The sequence below is a fragment of the Brienomyrus brachyistius genome, chromosome 8, assembly GCF_023856365.1.
Source record: "Brienomyrus brachyistius isolate T26 chromosome 8, BBRACH_0.4, whole genome shotgun sequence".
In the NCBI taxonomy this organism is placed as follows: Eukaryota; Metazoa; Chordata; class Actinopteri; order Osteoglossiformes; family Mormyridae; genus Brienomyrus; species Brienomyrus brachyistius.
The window spans coordinates 26,876,974-26,900,120 of NC_064540.1; the positions used below are offsets into that span (position 1 = coordinate 26,876,974).

Genomic DNA, 23,147 nt, shown 5'->3' on the forward strand with positions numbered 1-23,147 from the left:
GCTGGCAGATAAAGAGAACAAGAATTCGTCAAAATGAGACCGTAAACACATACTTCAACGTATACATTGTGTATTTTGTATACGCTGTTTAACATAAGTTTAATGTTAAAGCGGGTTATGTCGAATGAAATACTAACATATATCCAATGTCATATTGTCTCTAGTGTGAATTCAGTTAATATCTGGACGTGTTATGCACATAATATAAAAGATCGTCGGCATAAACATTTGGACCATACACTGGAAAACGCCATTTTTTCTTTCCCTAAAAGGCAAGAAGGGAGTGAATGGGTAGCGAATTGGGCGACATTTAGGCTCTCGGATGTGTCCTCCCCCGGCGATCGTAGTTTCTGAGCCACAATGGCGTCCTTTCGGTCGGAGAAGCTCCGCCGTGGCGTTGCCTTTTAGAGAGGGGGATGGGGGAAGAGTTGTTTTGTGTTGCATTCCTGCAGTGTGTGTGACCTTTGACCCCGTTGTTATGCTCTCGCCTCCTTGCATTCCAAAGTGAGGATTTCCTGCAGTATGCCACAAGCGTCTGTAGCTGCTGGGGCTAGTCTCTGCGCCCTGTGCCTCTTTACTATCTAGCATTACAAAGAGGAGCCGACGAGGAGCGACGGGCACGTTAATGCGCTACGGAAGCGCCTTTTGAACACACGACGAAGGAGGACACGCATTTTTTTTGTTCCGTGCGAGCGGAAAAGGGAGGCGAAAGAAGACAGGGGGTATTAGCCTGTAGGCGCTCTCTGAATTGCGCAGCTTTATCGTAAACAGGTTCCGAGACAGAAGAGAGAGGGGGAAAAGAGCGAAGGAAATGAAGGACAAACAGAAGAGAAAGAAGGAGCGCACGTGGGCCGAGGCAGCGCGCATGGTAAGACGCGACCCCGACAGGCGCGAGGCTCGCGGTTCGGGCGCCTCCGACACCCGCGGGCGGTCCGGGCCAGACGGGGCGGTCTGGCTAACAAAGGTGCGCCGGCTCTGGGGCGTTTTGTTCGGGGCTGGCCTTGTAGCTACAGGGAGTACCCTAAGTACCGTCCCGTCTCCTTTATCCGGGCAGGCTTTTGGAAAACGGGGAAATAACGTGCGTATGTGGGGAATTTGCGGTGGCGGTGTGTTGCTTCAGCAGACGGGGTTGGCTTTATTTTATAGAAGCTTCTAGTTTGCAAATGTGGTGTGGGCTGCGTTGCGCGTAATGTACGCACCTAGCTAGCAGTTTGACCCTTTGTTAGCTAGCAGGCTGACGAATGCAGGTTCGTGCTAGCATCCGTGCTGCGTTTTAACAATAATGTTAGAAAATGTCATCTTTTGGGACGTCGCTCGGCCGAGTCGCTCTTCGCTGCCGGCCTCTAACGCAGCCATTTAGCCGCGGTGGTGGTGATGTTGTCAGCGTCGGATGACCCTTTTTTGTGAAAGAGGCCTAGTTAGCCGGCTAGCTAGCTGTTTATGTAGCGCTATTGTCAGGATGGGCTACGTGTTTTGGTAGTCGGCCGGGTCGGCTGTCCGCCAATGCTGCACACGTATACGTGTCCGCTTATTTGTTAAAATAGACCATTGCCCCCCGGCACAATAAAAGTCAGTTTTTGCCCAAATCACTAAGTTATCTTGGAAAGTCATTTACAGATGGCAGATGCGCAGGCTGTTAGGATATAAATCTCCCAAAAAGCAATGGCCTTAAGGTTTCTGGGTATTCTGTCCCTGGCGGTTTAACCTGAGCAATTCTGTAAGGCTTCCCCTGTCCAACAGAATGGGGGAGCTTGGAAAAAATAGATGGATCGCTCTTTCCACACCGAATATACGTAGCCAATAGCACATTGAGGTTGTTGAACCCACTTTTTCAGAATCCTGGGGGTTGTTGGCCATCCTAAAGAATCCCAGTGCACCGTGATCTGACATTGTCTCATAATGTCAACCTCTTGACAGCTAATTTGTGGTATAAGGCGGGGTACAGGCTGCTTGTCGAATTTATGGGGACATTGCTTCCGTTTGGTTATAACCACGATGACATCAAAGCTGTTGGCAGATGGTCCTGCTCAGGGACATGGATTAACTCTCTTGCAGTTTATTATTTTGAAGGTTTTATTCCAAATTTTTTTGTCACATCTCTGGAGACCATACCTCTTATTTGAGTGTGTTATGCCCTCAGCCCTGGTTGCATTGTTTGGCCATGTTGGTGCTGGGGTGCTGTTTGGGGCTTGTCCTCGCCGTTCGAGTGAGCGGTGTTTTCCAACTGGTGAGCTTTCAGTGAAACTGGAGATTTTCTGTCAGTTCATTGGCCGTGTGGTTTGAGAGCTTGCCCTGTCACCGCAAGGTTGCAGGTTCTTGTCTTAGTCAGACTGGTGACCGAGACCCAGTATCTTTTTCATAACTGGATGGAAGTGGTTGTTGTGCATTTTATTTCTGCGTTTCAATAGCAGCTGCCCTCCTGGGAGTTGAACTAGATACCTTCTGTTTGCTGGTTTAAAAAATATCATACCCAGGCTGCTGTCGAGAGTAGTGCTTCACTTACTTTCCCACCAGGGGCTGATTCACATCTCGAAAGTCCCCCATGCTGTCCGGCCTTCGAGTCATTGTGGCTTGGACACATTTCCCTCTTGACTCTCTCATGAACCGAAACTGGGTGGAGGCCCAGACGTTGGCTGCGAATTCTGGTTCAGGTTGCTGGGTCTGTGGGGGAAACAGTTTTACAGAAATAGCGTGGGGAGTGTCTTTCCTCGGGTTGGTGTGGGTGCATTTGGCTGTATGATGTATCCCATTGGACTTTCTTCTGCAGTCTAGTCCAGTTCTGTATTCAATTGTGCAACCAGGTAGCGTCAGGCCCAAACTCGAGGTTCACTATCTTAATGATGAGCTGTTTGATCTTAAGGGAGAATGATTGGAGAAGTTGTCCTCCACAGAGTAATGCCCAAATTTCCATTTGAGTGTTAAAGCCTCTTGTTTCCACCAAAGGCTTCAGTGTTTTGCTGCTGGGGTGCAGCCATGTGTGCTTGTACAGGCGTGTGTATGCATGTTGTCCTGCTGGTCTGGTAGCCCTTTGCCCAGATGTGGAACTTGCTGATGAGAATTTCAGTTCTGCTGCAGAGGATCAAGCCATGGTTGAAAAAGGAAAAAGAGTAGTGCCCCATATGTGTGTGTGTCTGGTGTTTTTTGGAGGCGCTTATAACACAGAACTGTATTTCGAGGGGAGGTGTCTTTTTCTGGAGATCTACGCACTGCCCCAGAACATTCTGCTAGGTTTTCTTTTTGGGTTTGAAACATGCTGGCTTCGGGAATTTTTGGGAGCCACTGGAGACATGAAAGGTCTAGCGGAAGTACTGGCCCTTGCTTCGCCATTGAGGTTCGGATCATCGCACAGACCATCATTCGCCTTTGCTGGTGGTTGCCCCTCTGCTTTCAAGCTGCTTCTCATCTGGAGAGCACTTTGTGGGCTCAGAGGGTTGCTAATTGGCAAGAGGTGGGGCTTAAAATCACTACCAGCATCTTCCTGCCGTTTACCCTTCTGACGTCTCAGGCCACTGTTTTGGCCTTGAGTGGGTGTGCTCTGGTGTGGTTAGAGACTGCAGTTCAGGAGGGTGCCCAGCTGGAGAGATGTGGGCCGTACGGGCTTCTCATCAGGCACGGAGCTGCACCCGCCAGGCATCCTTCACACGTGCATGTATGAATTAAAAAGAAAATCTAGCTTTTGGATCTACAGCATGGTTGCATCATGCATTTGTTAGGGAAGCTACTGAGCCTTCATTCAGTTTCGTTAAGGCTGTGAAGGTGGGACGTTGTGAAGATGTGATATTGTTCATTTTTGGAAAGTGTATTATTCGTATTCAAATATACTTTGAGAGTGACATGAAAGGGCTAATGATTATAGGTGTGTCTACAATGTATGTATCTGAGTAGCCACTAGTGCAGTAGACTCCTGAGCAATTCAGTAGGCATAATTATTTAGAATAGCTCAAATCAGCCTTTGTTTGTAACATTACTTTGCGAGTACCTCTAGAAATTAAATGTATTAAAAACGCTGTATTTTAGAGTCAATGTTTAATTTGTCCGGCTCCGCCATTTTACTTAAATTTTTGGTCGTTTTCAAACAACTCTTTCTCCCCCGTTGCTCCCTTAATTCGTCATCAACATGATTTTTTTCCCTCAACATAATAACATTAATTTATAAAACAGTGTAAAGTATTTACTAGACTATAAGGGTTACTTACATTCCAACAAAAGTATGCATGCATGCCATAAATGTACATGCATCCTCTAAATGAAATGCTATTCTTTGTCCTAGCCCCTTTCACAGATTTTTACACTCAACATTATAACTATTAAACTAAAGATGTGGCTTTATTTGATGTTACAGTTCTGCAGATAATGCAAATATATCTGCACTGTTTTGAGGAAATCTTGAGAAGCAATTTTTTTATGACAGCTTTACCTCAAAAAGTGGAAAAGTAACATTCAAGAAACTTGAGGTGAATGTATTGTATATACTTCCTTTAATGTGATTAAATGTAGCTAGTTTACGTTTCAGCTCTCAGGGTACTGAGCGTTCATTCAGTTCCCTTCTGGATACGTATCAGCAGCAGTAAGGCGTTTTGAGGGCTGTGAAGCTGGGATGTCCTCGGTCCTCTTCTTAAAATGGGATGCCGCCTGCCCCAGGTCTACCTGTCTGTGAGGGTGCAGAGTAGAACCCATGTGATGTTGCCTGTTAACCTATTGCTGCTTCAAGTTTGGAGGTTGACCCCCTCTTCAGGTCTGCCGCCCCTAAAGGTTGGGTATGCCTTAAATTTTCGTTTAAGGTTGCATGCGAGATGTTACACTTGCATTCCACGTCTGAATGTATTTTGTCTCCAGCAGAGTTCATGATCCCTTTCCGGCTTTGTTTTCCCTTTCTGTGTCGTGCTGAGCTGTAGGAAAAAATGGAGCAAAGGACTCCAAAGGTTTTAGCTTAATTTCAACATTCTTGCCGCGACAAAAGATGCGCGTATCCCTCTCTGGCTTCCCAGTTGGGGCCTTTTCCGTCCAGATGCTGCTGGCACTAGTGGTCGTGTGGGGTTGGGGATGAGCCACCGTTTTGATCTGAGCTGATAGAGAAGAGAAGCTCGTCAACATTACGCATAACGGGCATGTTTCACATTAATTCAAAATTGCCCCTCCTGCTGGTTTGCGCTGCACATTTGGGCATGCAGCTGCTTGCCTGCTGGTGTTTGTGCAACTGTGTGTGGGCACAAGAAAGCTGTGCATGGGGGTTCTGGGGGTCTTTCCAAAGTGATCTCAGGTGGTATGGAGGTATAGTGACTGCAGCACCCGGATTGTGGCAAAGGGACGTGGGTTTGGAACCAAAGAAAATTGAGCTACGTTTGTAGTTTAAACATTCATTATGTTTGGCATGATTAGGGCTGCATGATATCACATCCTGATTATATGGTTCAAGCGCAATAATCACCAGGGCTTCAGATGATGGGTGTAAACATTTGTCCAGATGCCAGGTTTTCGGTACGGTTTTGACCTCTTACTTGGATTAGTCGTACACCAAAAATATTAGGCATATTATGACATCCCAAATTAGAAATCTGTATCAATTCAGCGTATCCTTATCTTTAATGAATGTCGGACTTTAAATTGCAGAAAGTACCTCCAGACCACTGACTTTTTTTTAACCTTGTCTACCCGCAATATCTCCTCTTTCAAATTAGAATTACGAATTTTGATTACCTGTATGAAGCTGTTCCACATTCTGGAGGAAGCAGCATGAATACTTTGAAACCTTTTGCCAGACGGCAAGAGAGAAACAAAGCCCACGTAGTGGGTGGAATTGGTCTTCCATGATGTTGCTAGCTGTTCGAAGGCAGCAGTCATGGTAAATGACCTTCAGGGGAGGTAGGGGCTCCCCAGTGACTTTCCCCGCTGCCCTCACTATCCACTGCAGTGTGTTGCTGTCGGAAACCTTGATGTTCCCATACCAGACAGTGATGCAGTTGGACAGACTTTCAATGGTTCCCCTATAGAACGTTGTGAGGATTGGAGAGGGGAGCCATGCTCTGTTTAGTTTCTTGAAAATGTGTTGGCTGCTGCTGCAATCTCTTGGCTAGGGAGGCTGTGTTAAGGGACCAAATAAGACTGTCCGTGATGTGGGCACCCAGGATTTTTGTGCTTTTAACCCTCTCTACAGCGGCGCCATCAGTGGTGAGAGGTGGGTGGACAGTGTTTTTCCTGTAGTGAGTTCTCTCTTCTCTTACGAATGTTAAGAGAGCGATTATTGCACTTACACCAGGCAGCAAGTCTTCCCACTTCCTCCACGTATGATGAGACATAATTATTGTCAATGAGGCCCACCACTGTCGTGTTGTCTGCAAATTTGATGATGTGGTTGGAGCCTAACTTCGCTCAGCATTATGGCTTAGTAGGATAAAGAGCAGAGGGCTGAGAATGCAGCCCTGATGCACTCCCATGCTTAGTGTGATGGTGCTGGAGGTATTGGCGCCAATGCGAACTGACAGGCCTTTCTGTCAAAAAGCCCATGATCCAGTTCACAAGGGGTGTGTTCAGGCCCGGCCCTCAATTTAGTGGACAGTTTCTGAGGAATTATAGTGTTAAATGCTGAACTGAAAGCGATGAACAGCATCCTTATATGAGTCTCTGTTGTCCAGGTGGGTCAATGACTGGTGAGGTGCGGTGGAAATGGTATTGTTGATGGATCGGTTTGGGTGGTAGGCAAACTGGAGTGGCTCCAAGGAGCTGATAAGGGCAGCTTTAATGTGACCCATGACTAGTCTTCCGAAGCTCTTCATAATGCCTGATGTGAGTGCTACAGGATGGTAGTCATTCAGACGGGGCACACGTGATTTCTTGGAAACTGCGATGATTGTGGTGTTTTCAGGCATGAGGGTACAACTGCTTGGCTCAGGGAGATTCTAAACAGTGAGGACGTCAGCCAGCTGATCTGCACACTCTTTAAGTACCTGGCTAGGTATGCTGTCAGGACCTGAAGCTTTGCGAGGGTTTGCTCTGGATAGTGTTCTCCTTACTGCAGCTGTAGGATCCCACGTACTACCAAAGCAGTAGTATGTGGCGTGCTTCTCTAATCAAATGTAATAAAGGTAGGGACGTCAAATTTACACACATTCCTAACTTTGGGCGTCACGATACACATCATATTAATATATTGGGCATACTACTAATCTACCTACCAAATTGTGTAACTAAATATCCGTATAGTACAGAAAATCTAGCATGACTGCATCGTGATATATCATGCAGCGCTAGATGTGGAATTCGTCTAGGGGGGCTGTTACGCCACTGCATAGGTTTGTGATTTTTTATTTGCTTATTTTGTGGTGACATCACTATATTGGCATACTAGAACGTGTAAGTGAATCAATTTGCTAAAAGCTTAGTAGCAGTTTTCTGCAAAACTTAATCTCTCGATGGTCTTCATGACATTCATTTAAACAGTGTGTCGAAATCCATCCCAGCTGCAGACGGTACTCATTTTGCGTGGCTGCAAGTAAGTCTTTACACACTGTTCTGGGTGGAGGGGGTCCGTAAAAATGCAATTTTTGCATTCTCGGTAAAAATTCTTTAATTGCTCAGTATATTTAAATGCAGGATTATATGATGATTAGCAATTCTGTGAGGGGGAGGGGGTGTCCTTTTTGAAAAGGATGTCCTGGCCAGCCGTCCTGGCTGAATGCCCCCACCTCTCATCCCAACACTGGTAGGGTTGCCTGGTCTGAATGTGGCAGCGGGCTGGTCGGAGTGGCAGTCTTACCCCCTTGCCTTTGGTGGGTGGTCAAATAGCGTATTAAGCTTCTCAGCAGCGTGTTTTGCTTGCAAGTGATGGAGCTACGTGTGAGCAGGTTGCAGGAGCCTGCAAACACATGGGACGGGTGTGTCTGCTCTGTTTTGGCCGGAGCTGAGGACAGTCGGCTGACTGTGTTGCGGTAGAGCTGACGTTGCATTAGACTGTGTGGCTCCCAGGAGCGCCGGACCACTGGGTCTAGGAGCCGAGGACCCTGGGGTTATGCCTGAGGGTGTCTGTCAGCATGTGGAGCAAAGGGGAGTCACGAGTGGAGGAGCTGAATGACTCTCGGAAGCTACCCCACATGCTGGGGTGCCCACCTGCCTGGCTGGCTGCTTCCTTCTATGGTTGTGTGTGTGTGTGTGTGTGTATATATGAGTGTGAGCACTTAGGAGACCATGTAGCTTCTGCTATCTGACTTCTCAATCTGCCCCCAGACTGTTTCTCCCACCACACTCGCGTAACATCTGTCGTCACCATGGTAGGATGCCCGTGTCCCCTCACGCCCTTTGAGTATTTAACCAGCACAGAGAAGGTCTTGGCTTCTGCTGGTGTGAAGAGCATAGAACCGTCGTATAAGGGCTGCTTTTCTTTCTCCAGCTTTGGTCCAGCTCCCTTTCAGCTGGCGCACATACCTTTCTTGCTTGGTATCGCCTTAACTCTGCATTGGAAAAAACATTTCCTGTTTGCGCATGTCCTTGGTCTGGGAGGAAATGGTGCAGCCAGGAAGCATTATGAAAGTGTGGTCCAGTCAGTGTCTGCCTTTTGCGTTCGGTCATTTCGAGGAGGTGTCCTTCGGTTTTGGGTTGTCGGTTTGGGAAGCCCAAATATGCACATGCAGTGAAACGGATAAACGCCTCTTCAAAGCTGCTGATTACTGGTAGTAATCAAGCTACTGTTGGCGTCTTGTTATTGGTGCTGGGTGTTGTTATTGTTGTCCTGTTTTTGCCCCTTGACAGCTTTTACTGAGAGATAATTATTTCAGCCTTCCGCCCCTATCAGGTAAAGCCCGTCATATGCATTCAGTTGTCATGGTTACACTGTTCTGCATCTCATCTTGGAAGTCCCTGTCGTTAACTGCGGGATTGGTGTGCGTGCGGCCCGCAGGATGTGCCACCATAGGCGCCGAGCCGAATCTGTGCCGCTGGGGTCTCTGTGAATGCGGGTCCTGGGGTGTAGCTGGAAGCCTTTGCATTCCTGGTTTCCTTAGTAAAAGAACTGCTACCCAACGCTGCAGATATGGGGTCCGAAAAACAGGCGTCATTGTAATCCAGTGCTAAAAATACAGCTCTGGAAAGCTGCGGTGGTAGCGAGAGCATGCTTCACGAAGGTTTCCGCCATGGTGGAGTTGGCTTCCCATGTCCGTGCCTGTCTGTCCGCTTCCTCATTAAGAATTCAGAGAGACAGTTTTGTCAATTAGTATTGATCTTTTTTCACAGCATGTGTCAATTTCCTTGATTTTATACATTTTGCATTTAAATTGTGAAAGTGTGACCCCCCCATGATTACATAAGCATAACCTGTATATAAATGTGTGCCAGGGTAAATGTGGGCAATGTTGGTTGTTATATTAGCAGAGGTACCAGTTGTATTGGCGTTTCTGGCAGGTATGCAGTGCCGGCAAACGGTATGCAGTAAGGAGCCGAGCAAAGATGGTTTCCATGAGCTTTTCTTTATTAGAAATGTGTAAAGATAGAGTAAGTAGTGGTAGTCGTGCATGCCAGCCCTATTGGCTGTAGGGCAGCCTTTTGAGGAAGTGCCGTTGAAGGTCCTGCTTACTTGCAGATTTTTGGCTGAAAAACTTGAATTTTAAATTTGTCACTGCAGCCGGATTGGTTGCGTGTCTTATGTTCCGTTCTGGTTTTACTTGGTTGTTCTGCCATTGCATCTGACCATAGATGCAACTAATGTGAAGCTGCCAACTCAATGGATTATTAATAAATATTAGTTAGCTGACATGGTCGCATTGGTCAGTGGTCTGGACTGAAATATGTGTCTGAACTGGCTCCGCAATATTATCAGCGTTGGGGACCCCCGATAAAGATTTCTGGTGAGAAAAGAGTGCTCTCATAGGAGGGAACTGCGGAGAAGCTGTCATTTCTGCATCACCATGCACCACTCGTAGTTTTTATGAGTAAGTGTTCAGTCTGGGGCTGAGCTGTGACAGTGTGTCTGTGTATGTGTAGTTAAACATACATAAATACACAAATACCATTGGAAATTTTTGTGGCGAGTTTTATTTATGTCAGTTGGACATACACCCACTGGCAGACAACAAATAAAAAACCCACATCTACTTTGGTGTAAAAACTCTGCTTTACTTATGACAAATGAACGAGGCCCATGGGAATGAAAATCTGCTCTATCTGACCCCTGAATTAAACCGAAATGGGGGGTTATTACAACCAACAAACAGCAAAACCAAACAAACCATACTAAAATGTCTAATTGTTTAAATAAAACTGTTGGTGTCCGTCTAATTTTTGGCCAGTGTAAAACTATATGGGTTAGTATTAGGCATGGGCTGATACTCATTTTTTCAGTTCCGATCTGATTCCGAAACACAACTGCCGATACAGATTCCAATACAAGAGCTCTTTTTACTTTAACATTTTAATATGATAAATGGATAATATATATTTATACTTTTTATATTATTTTTAAACTAGTAAATACTGATGAAAAAAACATATGCCCAAAATCTTTAATTAGGCTACTAGAACCATACATTATGTGCTCCTCCACCTCGTTTGTACATCTTAGTTTAAGCACTTTTGAGACATTTTACAATTTCTATATCTTCCGAGAGAGGATACGCAAGTGGCGAATGCTGAGCATGCCCCACAACGGCAAGTGTCACACTTTGTTGTGACAGCAGCCCCTTGTGTATCACAGGCTGTAGTGTGCGCAAAGCTGTCCAAGCTAGCAACTCCTAAATCCGCTGTTTTTTTCGTATTACTTTTGTCTCGCACAATTGCGTGCATTTTTAGTGGGATTTTCCACTAAACGCTACTTCCACCTCTCAGAACTAGTTTTTTTTTGCAAAGATTGCAAATCGCTGTGCTACAAGTTGCTGTTAAGTGTAACATACTCCCAAGATCGCCACCTTATCTGATGTTCTTGCACTCTTCGTACTGCAAAGGGTATGCACATGATGTCACAGCAGGCGGAAGTCACTGTTCTCACTCCCACTGAGTGGCAGCGTTAGCGCTCAGCTTGAATGCTGCACAAAGCACATCTGAAATGGGAAAGAGCTGTCATGCGATTGATTGTACAAATAGCTCCTATTTTGTGTTAAATCTATCTTCTTAGCGGCTGACAAAGTCTAAATAAGCAAGCACCGGACGTGGATCGGTCACATATGGCCGATACCCAATCTGTGAAAAAGGTTTGGGTCGGTGCATCTCTAGTTAGTATTGGTTATCCGAGTTTATAGATCCTGACTGAAATTTTCACATTGGCCAGGCTCGTCTGAAAGACTGTTGTAATAATCTCTGTATGTCTGTCTGCCTGTCTACCCTGATCCAATGATTGCTTTCCGGCTGCTATGCAAGAGCTGCTGCCTGAGATCAGGGTTCAGCCTGCTTTGCAAAGATAGGAATCTTCCTGGGTGGGGGTGGGGTGTTCCGGTTGAGCGTGAAGCATGCCTTTCAGGTGTTCACCCGGGTGGGTGATCTGCAGTGCCCAGCCCTCTGAAATTTGCTGGGGTGGTGGGGGTTTGTGAAACGGTTATATTGTGTGAATTAAATTTGCAGCAGTATGTTCCTCTTTACATGTTTGTGAAAACAAGCATCTATATAAAAATGTCCACCTCCAGTTTGGCTGAATTGGGACATTGAAAGCCCCCTCCCCTTTTTCCCATTGTGCACGGCAGACCACGAAATCCTCAGCCCTACCTTGTAACAAGAACTACAGTGGCTGCTGAAGTACTGAGTTGTTGAACAGTCTACTGAGTCTGTAGAGTATTTTGCCTGATATATTGAAGGTGCGGTCTGAAATGCTAGTAATGGGTAAACACTGTACAATACAAATGCTGTTAGATTCATCTTATTTGAGGATCTGCTTGTCAGCTAGTGTAGTTGATTTCAGTCTAAATGTTTGTTTTTTCATTAATTTTGGGTTGTTAAATTTCAGTGCTGGCCCTACCACGCAAAGTTAAACGTTCAATCAACTTTCATCTGAGGATAGCTCAGCCAGCATGTTCCCTGGGCTTAGCGGATACTTCTAAATTGAGGTGGGGTTTGTGTGTTATCTTGTATTAAGGTTGATTGCTCTTTGCTTGTGCGTGTGGCTTTTCTGCCATTTTCTGAAAACACGGTGGCTCTGACTTGTGGCCTTTGACGCACCGGCATCCTGTTCAGCGTGTCCCCTGTGTTTCCTTGGATATGCTTCTCGCCCACAGTGGCCCCTCTTCTGGATGGAAGGTTATCCCCCCCCCCCCCCCACTGACTGCACTTGGATGCTGTGTTACGCTGCTACCCCAGACCATTCTTCCAGTGTGGGCACAACTGTAACTCTAGCTTTTGCCTTGGATCTCCTTCCCTTTTATGAGCAAACAGGATAGGGGGAATGTGGCAGGGTTACTGGACTCCCTGGTGTGTTTCTCTGCCCGTGACATTCTCCCCAGCCTCTCTTATAAGTGTGTCACAGTCTATTGTTCTGTATCTGGTGCCGAATGGCCACATAACTGGCTGCCAGCCAATCAGATCTAATGTGCCGATGCTTCTAAACAGTCTGGGAGGGAAGGTTCACCATGCCAAAAGCAGAACACATTCTGGGATTTCCTGTTACTGGTGACCGATGTGGACCTATCCTCATTTGGGGGCGGTGGGGGGGGCGCTGATATTGGTCAAACACTGGTCTGACAGTCCTCTGGCTTATCCACATGTGTAAGGTGAAATTAGATACGTTATTGTCTTACTTGGACTTTAGGGATATCCTTTAATTTACCTCTGTGATCAATGAAGTCTCTCTGCACCTGTCTGTCTCTCTGTCTGTCTGTCTGTCTCTCTCTCTCTCTCTCTCTCTCTCTCTCTCCCCCCCTCTGTGTTTGAGTGGTTGGTCCCTGGTTCTTGCCTGGTTCTCTTTTGTGTCCCAGTCAGTGCACAGGTTGTCTGTTGGCTTTCCCAATGCCCCAGTAGTGCTTTGTCCTTTTAAAGCAGTTTTTTTGCTTTTAAATGCATACTTGTGTCTCTCTGTCAACCACGCCGATGCTTGAGCCAGTGTCGCCTTCAAATGCGTCTTGTTTTTCCATGGCGGCCACCTGCGTCTCCCGTGGTGTGAGCTGCGCAGGTGATGCGAATTGCAGAGCATCTCCCCAGATGGCTTCCTCAGTCTGCACGACTGTTTACCCTTCAATAGGAGCCATGTGTGCTGGTGCTGGTTTTTTGGGGGAGGTTGGTGTTTTCAAGTTGGGTTTTTTCCTGAAGGTGTTTTTCATAAATAATATAGCCATGTGAGTAACCACTGCCCCCCCCCTTCTTCACAGGTGTTGGAGAATTTTTCAGACGCCCCCATGACACCCAAACAGATACTGCATGTCATTCAGACCAAGGGCCTCAAGGAAATGCGGTAAAACCTTTTTTTTGGGCACTCGTTACACAATCGCTATATTAGTCCCTTTATATCAGTGCTTCTGAATCCGGTCCTTGGGGACCCACAGACAGTCCATGTTTTTGCTCCCTCCCAGGTGGGGAAACACTGCTTTATATTATTCCCAGAACCTGCTGGGAAGGGCCCAGCCCCCTCCATCCATTTTTATTGAGTTCTTTTCTTCTTCAAGTCAACTAGCATTATTGCCATGAGTGTTAACTAATTTTCCCTGTTTTTCCAACATGTTTGTTGCATCCGCTGCCTTCCATACCGCTGCATTATAAAGGAGGTAAGCTTCAGGGGTTAACAAATAACAGGCTAACACTGACAAGCAGTGCAGGTGATGTTTAAAAACCCATGCATCTAATTACAAACTTCTTTCTCCTTCACTGCTGCCCTCCGCTTCTCTACCAACAGCGGCACGGCCCCCCTGGCCTGCCTGGTGACCATGTTGCACTCCCAGGTCCGTGGCGACAGAGTCAAAAACAGCATCTTCTTCAAGCTGCCTGGACGAATGAGCCTATTCACACTCAAGGTGCTGCCATCTTCTGGTTGAACTACCTCCTGCCCAGGGTCATGGGCAGGGCACTAGCAGATTGTAGGGCTTCGCAGAAGGGTGTTCTTTAATGAGATTCTGACATGCAACTCCTCAGTCATCATTCTGTCGATCAGATTATTTGGCTGTGTGTTCTTCCTTATTTAGAGGCAGTGTTTCTGTCATATGACTGACTCTTAAAGATGGTGCAGAGTCTGGGATGGAACCAGAGCTGTTCTGATCTTCACAACCAGTCCAAATTGGCTACTGGGTTTTGTTTTTCAACACCTTTCATGGTGTTTTGGCTAGCAGATATTGGCCTGAACTGCTGCAGACTTAAGCTTAACTAAAGCGAAGGGCTGGCGTGTTGATCTGGACACTGTGCATGTGATTTGACAGTCGCTAGTTTGAGTCCCAGGCTTGGCAAGGCCCTTATCCTCCATTTGCTCCAAGGTCTGCCTGCTTTACTTTCTCAAAATGTGTGTCATTCTGGATACAAGAGTCTGTTAAATTAATTGAATGTAAATGTACAAAAAACAATTTAAAGCCTTCGGGTGGTTAAAAATGAACTCGGACTGTGTGGTGTTGCCTGGGTGCTGGCATAGGCCAAGGGACAGGATGTGACCGGATGTGGGCCGTTTGACTGAGTTCACTGCATCCCTCCCACGCCTTACAGAAGAACGCCCTCCAGTGGACAAAAGGGCCGGCTGGACCAGAACCCGTGGAGGCGCCAGCAGCGGGAGCGGGAACAGCTGCAGGGGCGGGGGAAGCTGCCGAGCAGGAGAGCTGCGACTCCACGGAAACGGCAGGGGCCAGCGGGGAGAATGATGGTGCTTACTCTAGATTGGTGGATTACGGTGGGAGGGGTGGAGCCATGTGAGACGGAAGGCCCTTTCGTTGCTTTGGCTGTCCCTTAAAGTTTATCCTGTTAGCAAGTCACTACATTCTAGATCAGGTTTAATTGTTTATCTCCATTTTTCAAAAGCAGTATCCAGCAAAAGCACTTCAAGTTCTAAACTTAATGAGCTTCATGGTTATAAAATTACAGTAAAGCTGATGTGGTAGATTTTATGCTCCATTACTGCTGATGGCCCAATGCAGGTACGTGCTGTTTCTCCCCAGAATGAGTGAATATTGCCTTTCCTAATATTCAATAGGGAACAGGTCTTAGAAGGGGGGGGGCAAATAAAATTTATGATCCCAGAGGTGCAGAAGTGGTTGTGACCTCAGGTTGAGGCTTAAAATCAGCTTGAGTAAAACTTCAGATTATTACAGCACATACCTATAGTCTGTCCAGCTGCTTGTCCCCCTAGAAGTGCGTCCGTGGTGTGACACTCACTGTCATTTCACTTCCTTCCTGGCCGCAGCCTCCGTAGACGAGACATCCTCCAGCGCCTCCTGCTCCACGGAGCCGCAGCCCCGGCTGAGCCGCTCCTCACAGGTAAGCTCGCCCCTGCCCCGCGAGGGTGTAGAGGATCTGCTGTATTGTCAGCACCGCTCCCCGCCTCCGCCACTGTTCCAGTGCCATGTGGGTGTGAAGATGATCTTCTCTCTTTCAGTCTGGTAGACAGAGGAAGAAATCTGTGATGATGCCACGAGTCGTCCTCACGCCCCTTAAAGTCAACGGTGAACACGTCCCACCAGGTTAATGCTGACTCCTCTCTATCTCTCTTACAGTACCACTGCTGCTAGACAATTAATGTAAAGATGGACATACCTCCTGGTTATTTGTACCGTCGTTGTTGTTCTGGTGCACAAGTCATGAAAAAGGTTGCTGGATGAATCGGTCGACTCCTTATAATGCATTTATTTTGCTTATTATACAGTTAACATATTTTGCACCGGAAAAGGGCCAGTTCACTGTATGGCTCTGACTTGGTTCTTGGTGTCAGTGGAACAGCACCAATTGGTGTTCCTAATCCCAGGCAAGGGCTCTTTCACGTTGACTTGTTTCTTTGACTAGTTCAGGTAAAATTTAAGTTGACACAGGAGGTAGCAGGTGATTCCCTTTTCTGTGAAGGTGGATGTGTTTATGCTCCATCCTCTTCCATGCCCATCCACTGTTCTCAGACAGCCAGAGCACTGCTGCATGTTCAAACCCTGCGATCTGCCTGTAAGCCGCAGCCTGACGAAGAATGCGTGAGCAGCTGCTCATTTGTTTGTCACAGGCCGCAAGAGCATCTTCCTGTCTCATGTAATCGCCTCCTTCCTTAGAGTTCTGCTGCCCCCATCTGCGTTAGCAGATGCCTCCCTCTCACGTCAGACCCCCTTCAGCGTCACTAGGTCATGGGTGTATCACTTACTCAAATGTTCTGAGGGCAGAAGGAATAATGATTGGTTCAAATGGAGAACCAATCAGATTGTAGTCCTGTTGGGTCTAATCAATTAAAGGTGGGACCAATGAATCAGATTTCTTGGTCCCGCCTCCTCTACAATTTGATTGGTTCTCTCTCTGAACCAGTCATTTTTCTTTTGGACCCTAGAACATTTTTATGTAAAAAAAAAAGTCCCACAAGCGTGCCGCTAAGCATTGGGAAATTGCCTGGTTTGGCATCTTGCGCATTAAGAAGCCTCTGACACTGCTGTTTCCCCCACATCCTTTCCAGGGCCCATGAAGAGAAGCCGAGGAGTGGAGGTGGACTTCGAGACACCTGGCTCTATCCTCGTGAACACCAACATCCGCGCCCTAATCAACACGCGCACTTTCGCTGCCTTCCCCCCCCACTCCCAGCAGCAGTTGCTCCAGCTCCTGCCGGAAGTGGACCGCCAGGTGGGTCTGTTCGTCCGTCCGTCCCTCAGTTTGAGGTTGACCTCGACCCCCATTAATGTGCTTGGCATGGATGCCCCTCTCTCCCTGCCCAGGTTGGAGCTGATGGCATGGCTCGTCTCAGCAGCTCAGCGCTCAACAACGAATTTTTTACCCATGCCTCTCAGAGCTGGAAGGAGCGGCTGGCTGAAGGTGAGGAACGAGGGTTCGGGTCTGACTCGCTCAGAATGTGGCTTGGATCCCAGAAAGAATGCAGACAGCTGTACCCCTAACTTTTGCCTGACATTTCCTTCCCATAAATATCCTACTATATGAACTCAGTTGTAGAGTTCCTGCCCTTTGATCTGGCTTTCTGGTAACATTTGGAATTCGGTGAACAGAACACAAGCTCTCTGTCATGGTCAAAAATGGGAATCGTTTCTAGTGAGAATTCTGCAACTGTCATTACTCCAAAAATCAAATTGAACTGGTATCATTAAAGGGTTTCACCAAAAGCATCACAGGTCTGAAATGCTTCTGCTCTGCTTTAGTAAAAGTGGCCATTTCTGTGTGAGATTAGAATGATGTAATTTATTTGCTTTGCATGGTTATTTTGGTTATGCCTTGGTAATAATGTGAATTTTACAGGGAATTATAAACCTCCCCAGGTCATCGACAGTTTGGTGTTTTAAAATCCTGCCTATTTTGCGTAGATAAAGCATTATGGCTGCTTTCCTATTGCATGCCTCACTGTTCAATTCTGATTTTTATTCGCTCAGATTTGTCTACTTTGATGGTTCATTCGTAATTACAAGTGACATGCAACTTAGTGTAATGTGAATGCATCTTTTTTCCAAAATGGCATGCATGTGCACATTGATAAAGTTCTGCATGAGCCATTTGCAGCACCAACAACAAAAGCGCTTAGCACATGTACATTGGCAGAAAACCACGAGAATTCTGATCTGATTGTTCCCATTCATGTTACATGGCCACAAATCGGATAGGTATCCGATCTAGAACCATGTAAGAAAGTCAGTCAAATCTGACTCGGATCAGATTTCTGTGTCCACACAACCCTGAAAATATCTCACATTAAGGCAAAAAAATAAGATTTGAGTCACTTCGGCCTGGCAATATGAACATTGCTTAAAAATCTGCAATAGTGATCGTTGATGGTTTTGTGGCCTTAGCCATGCGAGTAGCGAGACTGTCTGTCCAGTGTGAAGAGACTGGGTTCAGTGCAGTGCATTAAATCTAGTCAGGTTCCCGTAGCTGACAGCACTAACAGAGGACTGCCTGCACCCTGTGTTCTGCCTGAAGTATAGAATACAGCTGGAGGTTCCGGGTCACCTCTAAGCCTCCACAATACTCTTCGCTTTCACAGGCGAGTTCACGCATGAGATGCAAGCTCGCTTCCGACAAGAGATGGAGAAGGAGAAGAAGGTGGAGGCCTGGAAGGAGAAGTTTTTTGAGGAATACCATGGCCAGAAGTAAGTAGCCATCATGACTGTAGCCGGATGGGATTTTGCTTGTTTATATGATATGGGCTAATCCTGGCTCAGGGGTTTAGTTATTGCACAGAACTGTAGTTCTAGGCTGTTGATGGCATTAATCCCATAAATAGTCATTTAGCTTTATCTGATATTTAACACTCCGTCATTTACTTTACTTTCTTTAAACCGTAGTAATTGCCAAGGAATACATGCATTGATGTAAAAATGGCACAGATATTATTCATGGAATGGAAAATGGTTTGTTTTGAAGCAAATCAGAGGATAACAAACAATTTGGAGTCATGTATCCTGACTTAAATTTCAGAGGTTGTTGCAGATATTTGTCATTCAGTACAAAACTGCCAAACAGTAACAAAGCAAATGGCACATTCATTTGGATGGCATGGAATGTAAGCCCAGTGTCGCCCCCTGGCAGTTAGTAGTAAAGCGCAGCTAGGCAGATACCTGCTCTCACCTGGTGCCGCCCGCAGGTCCGGCCTCACGAGGGAGGAGTCCCTCAAACTGACGATGGACGATGGGGGGGCTGTGGCAGACGCTGGTCTCGACAGTGAGACGGCTGCGGTTACTGTGGCACCCAAACGGCGAAGTGTTGGTAGGAGGCGGCGGGATGGGCGCATGCGGCGGCGCTCGCGAGCCGACCTGCGGCGGCGTGCCAGAAGGCCCATGTGCAAGGCAGTGACGGCGGCGGCGGCAGCTGGGGCACCCGACAAGCTGGTAGCCTCCGATGTCTCCACTGCCACGCCCACCCCCTCTACCACGTCTGATGTCTCAGAGGCTGCGGCAAGCCAAGCGGAGGCCACGCCCCCAACAGACTCTGGTGCAGAACCCCACGAGGTCCCAGACCCCATCCCAGCCTCTTCCCTCACAGCCACGGCCCCTGAACCCGAGCCCGAAGTATCAGCCCGGCTGCTTCCTGAGGCGACAGAGGTCTCTGTCGTCCCCTCCTCCTCTTCTGACTCTTCGTCCCCCTCATCGTCATCCTCGCCCTCCTCGTCGTCCGAGAGGCGAGGGTCATTCACCACCAGCTCGGACGTCCCCACCGCTACCAGCCCACTGGACCTCGGGACCCCCAGTGCAGGTGGCGATGCCTCGGCGGGCCCCAGCCGGGACAGCAGCCCTGTCTCCAGCCCTGCTGTGCCGGTTAAGGAGCAGAAGAGGAGGGCAGAGGAGCCCCAGGCCCACAGCAGCTTCTCCGAGAAGAGGCCGCGTCTCGATGACCGTCAGTCCTTTCGTAACACAATTGACTGTGTTCACTCCGAGAAGCCCCAGCCCACAGCGGAAGAACCCAAGGTCCCACCTATCCGGGTATGACGTCGTCATTTGTAAGTTGTTTTTCTGGGTTGTGTGTGAAGCCTTAACGCTTGGCTGGAGTCGAACTTGCGCCTAAAGCGGGCAGCTGTGCAGAAACCGCACTCTTTCTCTGTTCTGCACTGGTGGGCGAGAGCTTACAAAGAAGCTGTAAAAGAACACCCCCCACCCCATGTGTTGAATGCAAATTTTAGCTACCATTTGTATGCTTTTTAGAAACCGCTTAATGAAAATGCTTTACTCTTTTGCTAGCAATTCAGCCCATATCTAATGACAAGGAATCCACTGCAGAGCGCCCTTCTAAAAGCTACCGTTGTTTCTCTGTCGTCTTTTTCCAAGATTCAGCTCTCCCGAATCAAACCGCCCTGGGTTAAGGGTCCGCCAACCTACCAGATCTGCCACCGCATCGTGCCCCCTGGGGAGGCCTCCCGGCGCACGGGCACCGGCGCCCGCACCCTGGCTGACATCAAGGCCCGCGCCCAGCAGGCCCGTGCCCAGCGTGAGGCCGCTGCTGCTGTTGCAGCCACTGGCGATGGGGCGGGGCCGGGCGGGGGCGGCCCGGGGGGCGGTCCTGGAGTACCGGATCGCGGCGGGTACCGGTCGGAGGGCCCGAGAGCACCCGGGCCCCATCGAGCCGGGAGGAGGAGGGGGGCCCTCGGAGGAGCCGGGAGTGGTTACGCTCCCTCATCCTACAGGAGCACAACTACAGCTGCCTGACGTAGAGCTGACCCAGCCTTTCTCGCAGCTGTATCCGGAACCACAGCTCGACACGCACTGCGGTCACACACACTCACCAGCAGAGGGCACCCCCGAGGCATGCTTGGAAGAGGAAGCCGGCTCTGTGGAGGGCAGCCCCTCGACACAGACTCCTGATGTTCGGACACCGTCTGTCATGGGACTGGGGGCAGGCGACTACTCGAAAGAACAGGGCCGAGGTGGTGCGGTGAATGAAGACCAGAAGGCGGGATGCGATGTCAGTCTAGTGACCAGCATCAATGAGGTTACTGTTCTGGCCCCCACCTCCATCCCTGACACGCTGCCCAGGTTTGGGAGTCGAGGCATGGAGGCCATACGGACTCTGTCCCCGGGCCATGTCCAAGAAGGTGAGCAGAGTGGGGAGCATCAGCAGCTTATCTCTGGAGCTCACAGTGTGGACACAGTTACAGTAATGGGCTGGAATCAGCAGAACCCTGGGCCTAGAGGGTCTGAGGAGGCACCCGAGCCACATAGTACTGGGAGGACTGAGGATGAAGAGGAAGGAACACTGCGGGCGCCCAACCTAGCGGCGGCGGCAGTTTCGGATCCGCACCCCGACTGCAGGACCGGCCCGTGTGTCAGCCCAGAGCCACAGCTCCCTGCTGGCACCGAAGATGACACGGGGGCCCACAGTGACTCGACTGAGACTGCCTCGGACATTGAGAACGAGGTGAATGAGGAGGACTCTGACTGGTGCGTGCCATCCAACCCAAAGAATGTCCAGGACCGGGCCCATCTTCTGGATGCCACTGGTGACCAGCTATCTAACTGGGTCCATCCTGCAAATGCTGCTCATGGCCAGCCGGCCGCTCCATCCCGTCAACTGAGCACTCCTCCCCGACACACTGCCATCCTGCCTCGAAGCCAGCACGACCCCTTGTATCTCCATAACTCAGAGATGATTCCTACTAACCTTCAAGCGGAGAGCAACCAGAGCTTTCCCGCAGCTCCCAAGGCCGGCGGTGATGTTGATCCTTGGGGACGGACAGACTCGGATGAGTCCAAGACCCTTGGGAAGGCGCCTGTCTCTGTCAGTGAGAACTGCAAGGTGTCGCTGAAGCTAGCTGGCACTGCTAGCGCCCCTAGAAAAGCCATTGGTTCAGCCCGGCCAGTATCCTCAGTAGAGGCTAACAACCCGCTGGTCACCCAGTTGTTACAGGGCAGCCTGCCCCTGGAGAAGGTCCTACCCCAGTCCCACTCCACTAGCAAGCTAGAAATCAACCGCCTCCCGGCCGGGCCAACTGCACCTTCAGCCCACCTCCAAGGTTCCTGCAAGGTGGAGCCAAGCCGGCAACACAGTGGACCCACCAGAACCCCAGCTGTCCGGTCTAGGTGTCCGTCTACAGGTCCCTCAGACTCCCGCGTTCTGGGAACCTTGCCAGAGTCGTTTACTCAGAGTCACCTCAAGGTTCCGACGGCCTGTGCCTCTCCCGGAAAGGGGCGGAGCTTTGGCACAGCTGCACCCCTGCCAAAGGCGCGGCAATTGCAAGACCAGCAGCTCAGCCGGGTGGGGACAGTGCCTGTCATTACGGCCCTGTCCTGCATGCGTGCTTCAGACTTTAACCAGAGCACCCCCTTCGAACCAACTGCAGTCAAAGAACACCCCGGACCTCAGCCGCCACTGGGTGGCGCTCTCGAGAGACCTGTGGGAGGCGCTGGGCCCCAGGCCCACTGCAGAACTGTGGCTGAGACCCCATCTCCGCCCCACGGCGACCTCTGCCCCTCTGAGGTTGTGCCCACCGTTAAAATCGACTGGCGGCCCAAGCTGGACCCCCAATTGTCACCGGCGCCGGCGCCCACAGTGAAGAACGAGGCCGTCCGTCCCTCGTGCCAGGCCCTTGCGAAAAACTCCATGTCAACTGTAACCAAAAACGAGCCGCTGGCTAACGCTTACCTCGGCGGCGGGGCCATGGAGGGACTGCTCAACATGGAGATGTCCCTCGTACGAATGGCCAAGAAGGAGCAGGGCAAGGTGTACGGTCGGCCGGCAGACTCCTCGCCCTCTGCGCTCCCCTTCCAGGTTAGCCTGCAGCAACAGCTGTACGGAAAGCTGCCCAAACTGCAGCCCGGTGGCAGTGGCAGCTTCAGCTACACGGCCAATGTGTCCGTGGTGGACAGCAGCGGATTCCCACGCAACATCACCGACAGCGTACTGCAGCTGCGGCAGCGTGCTGGGCCAGGCTCCGCCCCCAGCATCCTGGCCTTCGCTGATGGCACAGCTGAGGAGGTGGCACTCAAGTGCTCCTGCAGGCTCAAGGCAATGATCATGTGCCAGGGCTGCGGGGCCTTCTGCCACGACGACTGCATCGGGCCCTCGAAACTCTGTGTGTCCTGCCTGGTGGTGAGATAGTACCCTTTGCCATGTGGCGCCCCCTGGGTGGGGCGCCGGGGCCAGGGAATTGCGTCTTGTATGATAAAAATCTCGTCTGTATTTTTGTTGCATATTTTTTTTCTAATGCTGTTATAATAATTATGGTTGTTGTCGTTGTTGATATTATTATTGTTATTATTATTATTATTGTTATTATTATGATTAAGTGAATTTATGGGGCATGGTTGCTTGTAAATCGTGCCTTTTTTGTTCCTTTTCACAATAACATTTACCTCATCTCCTCTGACATCATAAGTTCTGTGTCACAATCCTGACGTCCCCCCAGTTCATTCTCGGTGTACTTCGGGGAGGGGACAGAGCTGATCTGTATGTCTGTGTCGCAAAGAAATATTTTTTTAATCATTAAACAAGTGAATTACATTTTTTTTTAAACTTCTAAGTTCTTTCATTTGTCTTTTCTTTTGAAGCCAAGTCTGTATTGGGCAGTAAAGCACAGTATTCCAATAAAGCTGGCACTGAGTCCGTGCATTCAAATCAGTATACATCTGTGAGTCGTGGTTATGTGGTGGCATGCTACT

General features: G+C 49.0%; 1 protein-coding gene across 1 annotated transcript; it reads left to right on the plus strand.

Moving 5' to 3' along the window:
- The first annotated feature begins 368 nt into the window (after nt 1-368).
- LOC125747054 (polycomb group protein ASXL1-like) lies at nt 369-23,111 on the plus strand. Its single transcript, XM_049021760.1, is given in 12 exon segments — nt 369-868; nt 13,272-13,355; nt 13,791-13,910; nt 14,587-14,740; nt 15,278-15,351; nt 15,470-15,554; nt 16,517-16,680; nt 16,773-16,869; nt 18,044-18,149; nt 18,644-19,478; nt 19,821-20,069; nt 20,071-23,111. Coding segments are annotated over 12 exon segments (4,542 nt in total). The 5' UTR covers nt 369-811; the 3' UTR covers nt 22,588-23,111.
- The last annotated feature ends 36 nt before the right edge of the window (nt 23,112-23,147 follow it).